The sequence below is a fragment of the Larimichthys crocea genome, chromosome XXII, assembly GCF_000972845.2.
Source record: "Larimichthys crocea isolate SSNF chromosome XXII, L_crocea_2.0, whole genome shotgun sequence".
Classification (NCBI taxonomy): domain Eukaryota; kingdom Metazoa; phylum Chordata; class Actinopteri; family Sciaenidae; genus Larimichthys; species Larimichthys crocea.
Genome location: NC_040032.1, coordinates 8,293,379 through 8,306,743, shown reverse-complemented (window position 1 = coordinate 8,306,743; position 13,365 = coordinate 8,293,379). Strand labels below are relative to the sequence as shown.

At 47.5% G+C, this 13,365-nt stretch overlaps 1 protein-coding gene across 4 annotated transcripts in view; it reads left to right on the top strand.

Moving 5' to 3' along the window:
• The first annotated feature begins 905 nt into the window (after nucleotides 1-905).
• The window catches only part of sptbn2 (spectrin, beta, non-erythrocytic 2), a 41,868-nt gene continuing 29,408 nt past the window's right edge, over nucleotides 906-13,365 (top strand). For 2 of the 4 annotated variants that reach the window (XM_027273869.1, XM_027273866.1), the window contains exons 1-2: nucleotides 3,463-3,903; nucleotides 12,180-12,366. In XM_027273869.1, the coding sequence (XP_027129670.1) occupies nucleotides 12,210-12,366 (157 nt within the window). In that variant the 5' untranslated portion in view covers nucleotides 3,463-3,903; nucleotides 12,180-12,209. Of the gene's footprint in view, nucleotides 923-3,462; nucleotides 3,904-9,037; nucleotides 9,102-12,179; nucleotides 12,367-13,365 lie in introns of those variants that run through there. The other 2 variants (XM_027273868.1, XM_027273867.1) reach the window with 2 other exon arrangements.

The window sequence follows — 13,365 nt, the reverse complement described above, 5'->3', positions numbered from 1 at the left end:
CTGCAGAAAGCAGCCTGATCTCCTGCGCTCAGCTCTTTCTCTTTGTCATGGTGGATTGTGGATGAGCTCTGGGCCGGGCTGGGGGGCCGGGCTGGGGGCCGGGCTGGGGGCCGGGGCCGGAGCTGGGGTGTAAACAGGTTGCGTACCCACAGCTCGTATGGGCTCCAACATCACTGCAAGACATCTGGACAGAGCCGGGTGTGTGAAATGTACAAAATAAAGAGTCAGATATAAATTCAAATCAGTCCTAATGAAAAGTTAATGAGGTAAATATGATTAAAAGTTACTCTGTCACCATACGTACCAGAAACATACAGCTGAGCCGGGGTAGCACCTAAATGTCTTTATGCTAACACAGATTAGCACGTATGTAAGACCTCGTTTATTTGACGTTATGTTGTTCAGCTCATACAACACGTGTTCTGCCGGTAATCTACATGTAACGTTCAGAAAACTGTGACACCTTTGGTCCATAGTAAGGTTACGTTAACGTAATGTTCCCATACTTTACCTGGAGCGTTAGCTCCATGATGCTAACTAGCTCGCTGTTTACCCGTCGAGCCAGCTTCAGTTACAGTTAGCGCGTTAGCTCCATCGCTAACGTTAGCTGTGTTTTGTTTGCTACATTATTTATTTTTGTCTAAAATCAACACGTTTGTCTTCACACGTACGTTAGCGTCACGTTAGCTGACCAGGGTTGAGAGACACGGCCTCGTTTAATTTGACTTTATGTTGTTCAGCTCATACAATAAAATAAAAACTGTTAACAGTGACACCTGTGGTCAATACGTTAACGTTACTATCTGTAATGTTCCTGTACATTAAGGAAGAGGTCAGATCAGAGCTAACACGTTACACGGTTACAATTCAGAGAAGATGAAGAAGAAGCGGGAAAACGCTCAGGAAGTAGTGTGGTACTCCAGTAAGTACACAAAGTACTACGTACAGGAAGTAGTGTGGTACTCCAGTAAGTACACAAAGTACTACGCACAGGTGTGCTAACTTAACAAATTCAGACAGTGCCTGTGTTGAAGTCTGTGCCGGTCATTTGTTAACGTTAGTGGACATTTTGTAGCTCGTGCTGCTCGCTCATTAGCATACAGCAATAAAATGTGTTTATGTTACGTTACGTTTTCAAAGTTTGGATTTAAATCCAGTTATGAGAGACAAGACCTCATTTTATTTGACTTATGATGTTTAGCTCTTACAAAACGCTTTCTGCCATTAATCTACGTAACATCCAGAAAACTGTGACGCCTTTGGCCCATAGTAAGGTTACGTTAACTCGAATTATAGCAACGTTAACGTTATAGCAACGTTATAGCAACGTTATAGCAACGTTATAGCTACGTTATAGCAATGTTAACGTTATAGCAACGTTAAAGCAATGTTAACGTTATAGCAACGTTATAGCAACGTTAATGTTATAGCAACGTTAACGTTATAGCAACGTTAACGTTATAGCAATGTTAACGTTATAGCAACGTTAATGTTATAGCAACGTTAATGTTATAGCAACGTTAAAGCAACGTTAACGTTATAGCAACATTATAGCAACGTTAATGTTATAGCAACGCTAACGTTATAGCAACATTATAGCAATGTTAACGTTATAGCAACGTTATAGCAACGTTATAGCAACGTCAACCTTATAGCAACGTTAACGTTACAGCAACGTTATAGCAACGTTAACGTTATAGCAACGTTCATGTTATAGCAATGTTAATGTTATAGCAATGTTAATGTTATAGCAACGTTATAGCAACGTTAATGTTATAGCAACGTTAACGTAATGCTACTATCTGTAATGTTTCCATATTGTATTTGGGCCGTTACAGTTAGCGCGTTAGCTCCTGCCTTTGTTCTGTGCGTTACATATTTTTGTCTAAATCAACACGTCTGTCTTCAGACGTAAGTTAGCGTCATAGATCACGTTAGCCGACCACACGAGACAAATTTATACATCAACTTTGACCGCGTTAGCTAGCGAGCTAATGTTAGCTAATGTCAGCGTGCTGCGAGGACGCGGACAGTAGTTTAATAATAAAACACGAAAATGCCTGAAATATATGGCACCTTCAAAAACTAATAAAATCAGACGACCAACAGTGTTAAACCAACGAAACCATCCATCACCTGAGTTCACCTGTCCGTGAACTGAAACAGGTGAGTCAGGTGAGTCAGGTGTTGATGGAAGCAGCTCAAACATGTTGATGGAGTAAACTCCGTCATGGCCTCAGTCGAGGAGCTTCAGTCAGCAGCAGAAATGTAAAACAGAGTGAGCGCACTAACAACACAGCAGAGCTTTGTCACGACCACTAACTGCTCGTAATGAGTAACAAGCTATTTTCCAGACCCATCATCTCATGAAGACTCGCCACCACCACTTTGTTGGTTCAGCTACACCCAAACTCACATCCACACACCCAGAGAGACACAGATGAAGGACACAAAGACACAAACATAATTTAGGTGTTAGACTCCGCTGTCTGTCCTAGTTTCCTGTCCACAGGCCACCAACAAGAGCGAGTCCCTCTCTGCAGTCTGGATCTCTTCCAACACGTTAAATATGGAGCTAACGGAAAAACATGTGATGTCTCCGTGACGTCCCCGCAGACTGTCTTAAACCTGTACGTAGTCTCTGTGATGTCCCCGCAGACTGTCTAAAACCTGGACGTAGTCTCCGTGACGTCCCCGCAGACTGTCTAAAACCTGGACGTAGTCTCCGTGACGTCCCCGCAGACTGTCTAAAACCTGGACGTAGTCTCCGTGACGTCCCCGCAGACTGTCTAAAACCTGGACGTAGTCTCTGTGACGTCCTCGCAGACTGTGAGACTATAAGACCGCACAAAATCGTGTTATTTGTTTTTCTGGCGTGTGGGTATGTGTTTGTTGTTTCAGTATATGGACGATGGACTTTATTTGTAGAAATAGAATGACCCTGACTCGATCTGCTTATCGAGCCAGCACTCAAAGTGGACCGTCGTGAAGGAACTTGCAGTTTTTTTTAAGCATTGCCTAGATATACTCAATAAATAAGTAATATCTATAAATAATAAACAATATTAACCATATAGTGAATATATACTATATAGAAGTGAATAGACACATTCATGTAGGCAAGATATGATTGTTTTATGTGATATTTACATGTTTTATAACTCAATAACGTTGCTTATTGTAAGTTAATGGTTTCGTTGCATGGTTTCCAAGATGGGTTGAGGCACTGCTGTGTTAGACTTCTAGCACCAGGGACATTGGAACCCCACGTCCATCGGACACGCAGCCGCTGTTCCTCTCCGCCCAGCGCTGACGGCTTATATGTACGGCAGGATCTGTGGAAACGCTTCCCCATGATGGACTCAGTGGACAAGTGGTTCACAGCAAAACCCAACCCTCACGGCACAGCTATTCTCCTACACCACATCCCGACCCACCCACGCGCCACAGCATCCACCACCTCCACCCCCACACACACACCCCTAACCAGCAGCAGCAGCTCCACGTCCTTCTTTCTTCTCGCGGTGACCGGAGCACGGTGAGCGGCAGCGGCCCTTCGGATGCTCGGCCGCGGGTGGAAGAAGCAGAAGCTGCGGATCTCCGTGTGATCGCTGCGTGGAAACAGGCGAGACACGTTGATATATTTAAATATCTGAAGGAAGCTGCTGGTGGTGCTGGTGTGGTTTCGTAACTCCGGCTGGCAGCGCAGGGACAGGCTCTTTTTGTCCGCGGAGGATGCGGATTTAACGGGGACATGCTCCGCGTCACCTGGACGGTTTAACCGTTACAACGATTAGCTTCGCGCCGTCGGAAGACACCGTTCATGCCCGCTGAGATATCGGCCGTAGTGTCGCGGTAGTAACGAAAACATCGACGTCCACAGACACAGAAGACGAATAAAAGGTAAGAATGTTTGTTTTGTGTCCGGTTCTCCCTCCGGCGGCTGCCCGCCAAACAAAGCCGAGCAGGGATGCGATGTTCAGGTGCTGCTGCTAGCTTCCCGCCGCCGCTAGCTCCGGACAGACGGAGGCTTTGTGGCCGAGAGAGACGCGCTGTGAGCGGACACATGTGTGAGGAGGTGCGCTGTGTGTGTGGGTCTTTGTCTGGAGCAGACACATTTCATCTGCGTGTTCAGTCCACGCAGCCCGGGGAGCCACAACATCTGCAGCCCCGGAGCCAGAGCGCCCGGCCGGGGAGCCCGAGTGCCCGACCGGGGAGCCCGAGCGCCCGACCGTGTGGTCGGTGTGTGTGTGTGTGTGTGTGTGTGTGTGTGTGTGTGTTGTGATGGACTGAGCTTTGTGCTGCGTGCCTGGCCTACACACTGTGACTCATAGCAGGGACGGATGCTCCAGGTGAAGCAGGGTGGTGTTTGCTCCATCAGGCAGGTGGTGTTTGCTCCATCAGGCAGGTATCACTGAGATCTACAGACCTGATGTCTGAGGGTCACCACGTGCAGAAGAAGACCTGACAGGAAGGTGACACGTGCAGCATGCAGGAGGATGAAGTGAGGTTTGTGAGGACGTGATGGAGGCGATGGTGGAGGCGATGGTGGAGGCGATGGTGGAGGGTTAGGCTGTAGGATGGAGGGTTAGGCTGTGGGATGGAGGGTTAGGCTGTAGGATGGAGGTTGATTCAGAGGAGACAAACAGTACAATAGTTTTGGCTGAGACTCAACATCAGCCTCAGGAAGCCCTCAGACGTCTTTCAAGGACACGTTGGACAGGAGACAGGAGACAGCAGACCTGGAGCCGGTGTGAGGACAGAGTGATTCACACCGAGGCTGGTAACTGGTTTACAGGAAGAAGGGATGTGACCACATGATGCTTTCTAAATATAGAAACATGAACATTATGTCATCTTCATCCCCGTCCTGTCTTCATCTGACTGCTCTGATGGTCTGTAGATATAACGTGGATTTTAAAGAAAACAAAGTGATTAAATGTTCTTCTTCTTCTTCTGTGTCATGTCTGAGCCTCACTCTGTAAACATCAGTGTTGTTCCTCTGGAGGTGGCAGGTTGTGTCTCTGCTCCACTAGAGGACGCTGTGTCCTCCCTGTCCTCTTCCTGTCTGAGGTGATGCTCATTGTCTGCAGGCCGTACAGTAACATTCATATTTAATGACGTCGCTGCACACACATGGACTCATCTCTGTTCTGTTTGTCTGTCCATGTTCAGTGTTATTCTAACGTCAGATCCACATGAACAACCAGATTCATCATCAGGCTGCAAACCATGATGGAATAACTGATGGCTGATGGTTTGTTGTGTCCCCCTGTCCTTGTGTCCTCCTGGCCTTGTGTCCTCGTGTCGTTGTGTCCTCCTGGCCTTGTGTCGTTGTGTCCTCCTGGTTTCGTGTCGTTGTGTCCTCGTGTCCTCCTGGATTGTGTTCTCCTGGCCTCGTGTCCTCCTGGATTGTGTCCTCCTGGCCTTGTGGCCTCGTGTCCTCCTGGCCTCGTGTCCTCCTGTCCTCGTGTCCTCCTGGCCTTGTGTCCTCATGTCCTCCTGTCCTTGTGTCCTCGTGTCGTTGTGTCCTCCTGGTTTCGTGTCGTTGTGTCCTCCTGGCCTTGTGTCCTTGTGTCCTCCTGGCCTTGTGTCCTCCTGGATTGTGTCCTCCTGGCCTCGTGTCCTCCTGGATTGTGTCCTCCTGGCCTTGTGGCCTCGTGTCCTCATGTCCTCCTGTCCTCGTGTCCTCCTGGCCTCGTGTCCTCGTGGCCTCCTGGCCTTGTGGCCTCCTGTCCTCGTGTCCTCCTGTCCTCGTGGCCCCCCGCCGTGCTGACTCTCTAAATCCTCTGAACAAGCTGTTTTTCACTTCCTGTCATTCACACTTCCTTTGTGCTGCAGTGAAGCGTGTCGTTAGGCCGAGCGTTCGCTGACCAACACGTCTTCATTAGCAGAGACAGGAGCCGCCTGTTTGTCTGACTGTTTACAGCCTGTTTGTCTGACTGTTTACAGACTGTTTGTCTGAATGTTTACAGACTGTTTGTCTGACTGTTTACTGACTGTTTGTCTGACTGTTTACAGCATGTTTACAGCCTGTTTGTCTGACTGTTTACAGCCTGTTTGTCTGACTGTTTACAGACTGTTTGTCTGACTGTTTACAGCCTGTTTGTCTGAATGTTTACAGCCTGTTTGTCTGACTGTTTACAGACTGTTTGTCTGACTGTTTACAGCCTGTTTACAGCCTGTTGTCTGACTGTTTGTCTGACTGTTTGTCTGACTGTTTGTCTGACTGTTTACAGACTGTTGTCTGACTGTTTGTCTGACTGTTTACAGCCTGTTTACAGACTGTTTGTCTGACTCCAGGACAGATGGTTTTACATGTGATGGGTTCGACTCTCACCATGATAACGTTTGTTTGTTTGTTTGTTTGTTTGTTTGTTTGTTTGTTTGTTTTCAGTTTTATTAAAATCATAATCTGAGATAATCTGCTGTGTGAGTGGATCACATGATGTCAGCTCCCCTTCCTGTGGTTGACTCTTTATAACAGAACACAGCACAAACACGTCTGCCTGTGGTTCATATGTTGTTACAGATCAGTTTAGTTTTAATATTGCAGCATGTTGATTTCTTAGATTTCATATTGTAAACAATGATTACAGTCCTCAGCTCAGTGTTAGTTGTCAAGCTTGTCGCTCGCTCAGGATGTGGACGGAGAGCTGCTCCACCCTTTGTGGAGGTGACGTGGGCGCACGGCCTTCATGTCTCCTGAGGGCGCGCTCATTAATCAGCTGTTCACTTCAAACCAGATGTTCACATTATTTTATCGTTTGTGTCCTCTTTGTTTACAGGTGACTATCAACCTGTGAGCTACCTGGTTGCCCCGGTAACGGCCAGCGACACAGCTGCTGATCAGCTGTTTAGAAACTTTAAACACACCTTAATTCAGTTTGGATGATGGTTAATGAGGGTCAACACGTGGTCTGAGGTCAGTTTAGAGGACAGAGTAATGTTTGAGTGACAGGTGAGAGGTTCAAACATACAGCATGTTCATGTTCACACACACACACACACACACACACACACACACACACACTCAGTGTGTGAGGCGTCCTGTAGGCCTTGCTCACGCTCACACTCGTCTGTGTGTGTGTGTGTGTGTGTGTGTGTGTGTGAATATTTCATCCCTGTTCTTCATCTGGACTTATGGCAGCTCGGCTGATTGATGCTGAGCTCAGGACTCATTCAGACTCTGAGACTGCAGCTGACTGTCCACGCCTGGCTGGTTTAATCTGAGAGTGAAGAAGTCTGTTAGACCAGGAGAAAGCTCTGGAAGAGAGTCCGCCATGTTTCTACAGGAGCCCAGGACAGACAAACTGAACTGATCTGAACGGCTCTAGATCAGGAGTGTCATGCTTTTCATGGTCACTGTAGTTTCTCTGTCGTGCTATAGGAGAGGGTGAGGTGAGGTGGTTGAGTCCTGTGGGGGTGCTCAGTCCAGGATCAGCAGCGTGTGGGGGGTGTTCAGGATCAGCAGCGTGTGGGGGCGTTCAGTCCAGGATCAGCAGCGTGTGGGGGTGCTCAGTCCAGGATCAGCAGCCTGTGGGGGCGTTCAGTCCAGGATCAGCAGCCTGTGGGGGCGTCGAGGCCTCGGGCCGCCTCACCTCTACAAACAGGAAAGGCTCGAGCGGCTGGCCTCAGCTCTCTGCACACTCCGGCTTTGTGTGAGGCCGTGAGGCTTTGTGTGCTGTTTTTGGCATCTGTCCCCCCTCTGCCACCCTCCACCCTCCACTAACACTACCACACCCTCCACCCTCCTCTCTCCACCCTCCTCTCTCCACCCTCCAGGCTCATCTGAAGCTGATTTGGGGTGACACAGAGGATCCACCTGAGCTTCACAGAAATGATATTCTGGATTTTGGCCCGAACAGGCGGAGCTGACGGCTCTTTGTTTGGCAAAGTGTGTGTGTGTGTGTGTGTGTGTGTGTGTGTGTGTGTGTATTCCCTGCAGGCAGGCGACTGATTGTGGGCTCCATCCCTCTTTCCTCTCAGCCTCATTATTAAGGGGTGCAGTGACAATCAGAGCAGCTGGGTGAGGGGTGGAGGACGGATGGAGGGGTGGTGGTGGCTATGTCTGTCTGTCAGGCTGCTGGCTCTGTCCTGCTTTCTCAGCTGGTGTCTCAGCGCCGTGAGCGACGGCCTGATGTGTGTTGGCCTGGTCAGGTTCTAGCCTGGGGGTCTTCACCAGTGCCCCACTTTCATCAGAGCATGTCCCCCTTTTATATGACGGAGAGAGGAAGAGGAAAGTTGTCAGACTGCATGAGACCACGCCCTGTTACCCAGCTGAAGGAACACTGAGGACACGAGACATGAGACATGAGACATGAGAGGAAGACTAAAGTCCTCGTGAAACAGAGTGGATGTTGTTTAGTCTAACAGTGAACACAGCGACAGAACCTCTGAACCGGCAGTGTCCAGTCTAACAGTGAACACAGCAACAGAACCTCAGAACCAGCAGTGTCCAGTCCAACAGTCCCGGACTGAGTCAGTTCAGTTAGCTACACGCTGACTGAGCCACAGTTAGATAACATAATTAAATAAGTTTTTATGGTTTATCAGGAAATGACAAACTCTAAAATACTACGAAGAATACCTGAAAATACTGAAAACACTGTGTCAGTGTTGGACAGACACAGGAGGACAGAGGACAGATGAGACACTTCACAGAGACTTTAACGTAGCTTCTTGCTGTAGCATGGCAGCTGTTTGTAAGAAGAGAGTTCATGTGTGCTCTAACACTTTATTTCTGTCAGCACTGCTCTGTTCTGGATTGTGCTCATAAATATAACAGGCTGATTTCTTTTGTCTCACATTGTTTCTTTTGTCATTTTTCAGACTTATATGGACGTCTGACAGATCTGTGACAGACTCTGACTCTTTGATTACATTAACGTGTCTTTGTGTCTTTGTGTTTCAGGCCTTGAGGGTTTGTTTCTTCTTGAATGCCTCCTTTCTGTGGCACATCTGTCTTATATGAGCTATGTGGTCACACCATGTTTCTCCTTTATGATTTTCAGCTCTGCAGATTGAACGTTAGATTTTTGGGGCTCCTCTGTGGACTGGGGGAGGCAGCTGTACGACGACACTCAGGCACCAACATGATTGTAGGTGTTGAACCAACTCATTTAGTGTTCTGGTGTCAGGCTGAGGGGGCGGACTCATGTCAGAATTTAGAGTACTGTGTGGAGAGAGGGTGGTGTAATGGGGCGCTCAGCTCATGTGTGTTTTGTGAGGTGGAGTACAGTTGGCTGTATCTCAGTAAGTTGTATCACAGTAGGTTGTATCTTAGTATCACAGTAGGTTGTATCTTAGTATCACAGTAGGTTGTATCTCAGTATCATAGTAGGCTGTATCGCAGTAGACTGTATCACAATAGGCTGTATCACAGTATCACAGTAGGCTGTATCACAGTAGGCTATATCACAATATCACAGTGGGCTGTGTCACAGAAGGTTGTATCTCAGTATCACAGTAGGTTGTATCACAGTAGGTTGTATCACAGTAGGCTGTATCGCAGTAGGTTATATCACGGTAGGCTGTATCACAGTAGGCTGTATCACAGTAGGTTGTATCACAATATCACAGTAGGTTGTATCTCAGTATCACAGTAGGCTGTATCACGGTAGGCTGTATCACAGTAGGCTGTATCACAGGAGGTATCACGGTAGGCTGTATCATGGTAGGCTGTATCATAGTAGTCTGTATCATGGTAGGCTGTATCACAGTAGGTATCACGGTAGGCTGTATCACAGTAGGTTGTATCACAGGAGGTATCACGGTAGGATGTATCACAGTGGGCTGTATCACAGTAGGCTGTAACATGGTAGACTGTAACACGGTAGACTGTATCACAGTAAGTTGTATCACAGTAGGCTGTATCACAGTAAGTTGTATCACGGTAGACTGTATCACAGTAGGTTGTATCACAGTAGGCTGTATCACGGTAGGCTGTATCACAGTAAGTTGTATCACGGTAGGCTGTATCACAGTAGGCTGTATCACAGTAAGTTGTATGACAGTAGGCTGTATCACAGTAAGTTGTATCACAGTAGGCTGTATCACAGTAGGTTGTATCACAGTAGGCTGTATCACGGTAGGTTGTATCACGGTAGGCTGTATCACGGTAGGCTGTATCACAGTAGGTTGTATCACGGTAGGCTGTATCATGGTAGGCTGTATCACGGTAGGCTGTATCACAGTAAGTTGTATCACAGTAGGTTGTATCACAGTAGGTTGTATCACGGTAGGCTGTATCACAGTAAGTTGTATCACAGTAAGTTGTATCACAGTAGGCTGTATCACAGTAGGTTGTATCACAGTAGTTTGTATCACAGTAGGCTGTATCACAGTAGGTTGTATCACAGTAGGTTGTATCACAGTAGGTTGTATCACAGTAAGCTGTATCACAGTAAGTTGTATCACAGTAGGCTGTATCACAGTAGGCTGTATCACGGTAGGCTGTATCACAGTAGGCTGTATCACAGTAGGTCAGAGGATTGTTTGTCTGATCCACTGAGGAGCGATTAGTGCTGACACTGAGTCGGGCCTCCTCCTCCTCCTCGGGGAGGGTTGACCTCTATTCGCTGCTGTCAGACTCTTGTGACCTCACTGGCCCCGCCCCCTCACACTCAGATTGTGATGGACTGTCAGGTCTGTCCTCGTTAGCGTGTCCTCTTTTGTGGCTTTTGCTTTCATGCCATGACGTTTTGGTTATTGAAGCGTTACAGAAATGTTTCAGCTCTTTGTCAGCAGAGACACAATAGACTGATCGACACACACACACACACACACACACACACACACACACACACACAGGTTTATTTCTTTATTTAATTCATAACCCAACATGATGATGTCGAGGAGGACACACACAGAGGTGTTTGTATGTTTTACAGGATATCCAGCATAAAGCATACAATAACAAACACACACACACACACACACACACACACACACACACTCAGTGGGTTCATGTCATCAGCTGGGTCATGGGGTGTCATGTGGAGGCATTTTTCTTCTTCTTCTCTAATCCTGCATTTAGTTTCTATTCTCAGATCTTCTTAATCTGTCACTAACAGGATTATCTGACCTTTTGTTTGATTTCTTCTGTTACAGAACAGTTTGACTTTAGAAAGGATGATGATGATGATGATGATGTGTGCGTGATTATTAATATAATAGTAGTGTTTCTGGTTCCACGGTGGTCGTTCCTCTCTTGGTTTCCCGTCTGTATCTACACTTTAAAGAGATCTGTGTTAATATAATAACAGTGTGTGTCACATGAAGCTCTCCAGCTGCTTCGTGGCTCCTCTGACACTGACCTGATCTGTCTGAGCATCAGTCTGTTCTTCATTTAAAGGTTTATATGGAAATATTAAATGAACAGGATGAATACATGATGTTAGCTCATTAGTATGCGATGTGCTGACCTACATACAGACACATCACAGTGTGAACACGTTGCATGAACGTTCTCTGGGCGTTGCATCTGCGTCTCCCACAGCTTCAGACACAACAACAGCTAAACTGACAGGTGTTAGCAAACTGACTGGACCCTGTGCATTAATCTGTTCAATGCTCTTACACTGATGCTCCGTGTGCTGGAGGTTAATCTTAATGGAGATCCCCTGGTGGGTGGAGCAGTCTGCTCCACCCAGCCTTTACAACAAAGGGTTAAAAAATGAAATGAATGATATTTTCATATGTGAAGCTTAAAACATGAATTTAAATCTGACTGCACTGCAGAGACTCAGCTGGAGGGTTGGTGGGTGGAGGAGGTGGGGGTGGGTGTAGAGGTGGGGGTGGGTTTGACCTGGTTATTTCTAAAGTATTGATTTTTTCCCCGTGTCATATTGTGACTGAGTTGGTCCAAACAGAACCGGTCTGTGATCAGTCTCTAACTAATGTCAGTGTCAGAATGAAAACATGTTGCTGTGTGGTGTAACAGGACGAGCCTGGTTATAAACATATAATATTCATGCTTGTAGTCTGCGCCCAGCTGTGTCGGTTGCTGACTTATCTTCGAGGCTTTATCTGTGACGGTTGTTCTGCCTCAGCTCATATTTGCATGTGTCCATAAAGCTGCAGTGATGCTGACGTGTGACTGTGGCCGTCTGAACGTTTGATTGGTCACTGTTGGATCTCCTGTCAGGTCTGACTCTGTGTCTGCGTCTGACCCGCAGGTTGAATGAGTTTACCTCCACCCGGACACCATGAGCACCATCTCGCCGACGGACTTTGACAGCTTGGAGATCCAGCAGCAGTACAACGACATCAACAACCGCTGGGACCTGGCAGCAGAGACCGACTGGGACAATGAGAACAGCTCAGCACGCCTGTTCGAGCGCTCACGCATCAAGGCTCTCGCAGGTAAGCTGCACGACAGGCCGCGATGTCACGACAGGCCGCGATGTCACGACAGGCCGCGATGTCACGGCAGATGTTTAGTCTGAAACTGAACACCTCTTTCTGATTCATGACTACCAGATGATCTGATATTCGAGGCGTGGTCGCTGACCTTTAATCCTCAGAGGTCATCACAGTCGGTCCATCCGGTAACACGGAGGTTGTTTTCCTGCTTTGTTTCTCGTGTTAATCGTCGAGCTCATTAACAACGTTCATACAGCTGAATCATCATGGATTCAGATCCTTTGATTTTAAAGCTCGTTCTGCTCGTTGTGTTCGGCCCGTTATCCTGCTGAGCTGAACCGTGTGAGCGATGTTCTGTTCAGATAAATGATCATCGCTGATTAAAAACAGATTTTATAGTCGACTCATCAGAGTCAGGTGACTGTACGTGTCATACGAGGGGCGGAGCCTGCAGAGCATGCAGGAAGAGGACTCACCTGTAACGATGATGAGTGTGTGTGTGTGTGTGTGTGTGTGTGTGTGTGTGTGTGTGTGTGTGTGTGTGCACAGAGCTAATTAGACGGAGAGACAAACTTTGTTCTCTCCGTCCTCAGAGACTTGCTGAGTCTTTGTAGGGCGACAGAAATACTTTAGAAAGGAGGACAAAGCCTGGAGGAGGCCGCAGGGTGGAGGAGGTCCTCCATCCACGTCCTCCATCCATGAGGCAGAATAATGAGATCATCGTCAGAGAGTGTATCACCTGACCCACCTGACCCACCTGACCCACCTGACCCACCTGTCCACGCGTCCGTCCTGCTGTCTGACGTCTGTCCTGAAGTCGTGCACACAGAAGATCAGCTGTGTGTGAGCGTTCAACACCAGGTGCATGATGGGAAATAATCTTACATGAATCTAGTCTGAGACTCTTGGTGTGTGTGTGAGTGTGTGTGAGTGTGTGTGAGTGTGTGTGTGAGTGTGTGTGTGTGTGTGTGTGTGTGTGTGTGTGTGTGTGTGTGTGTG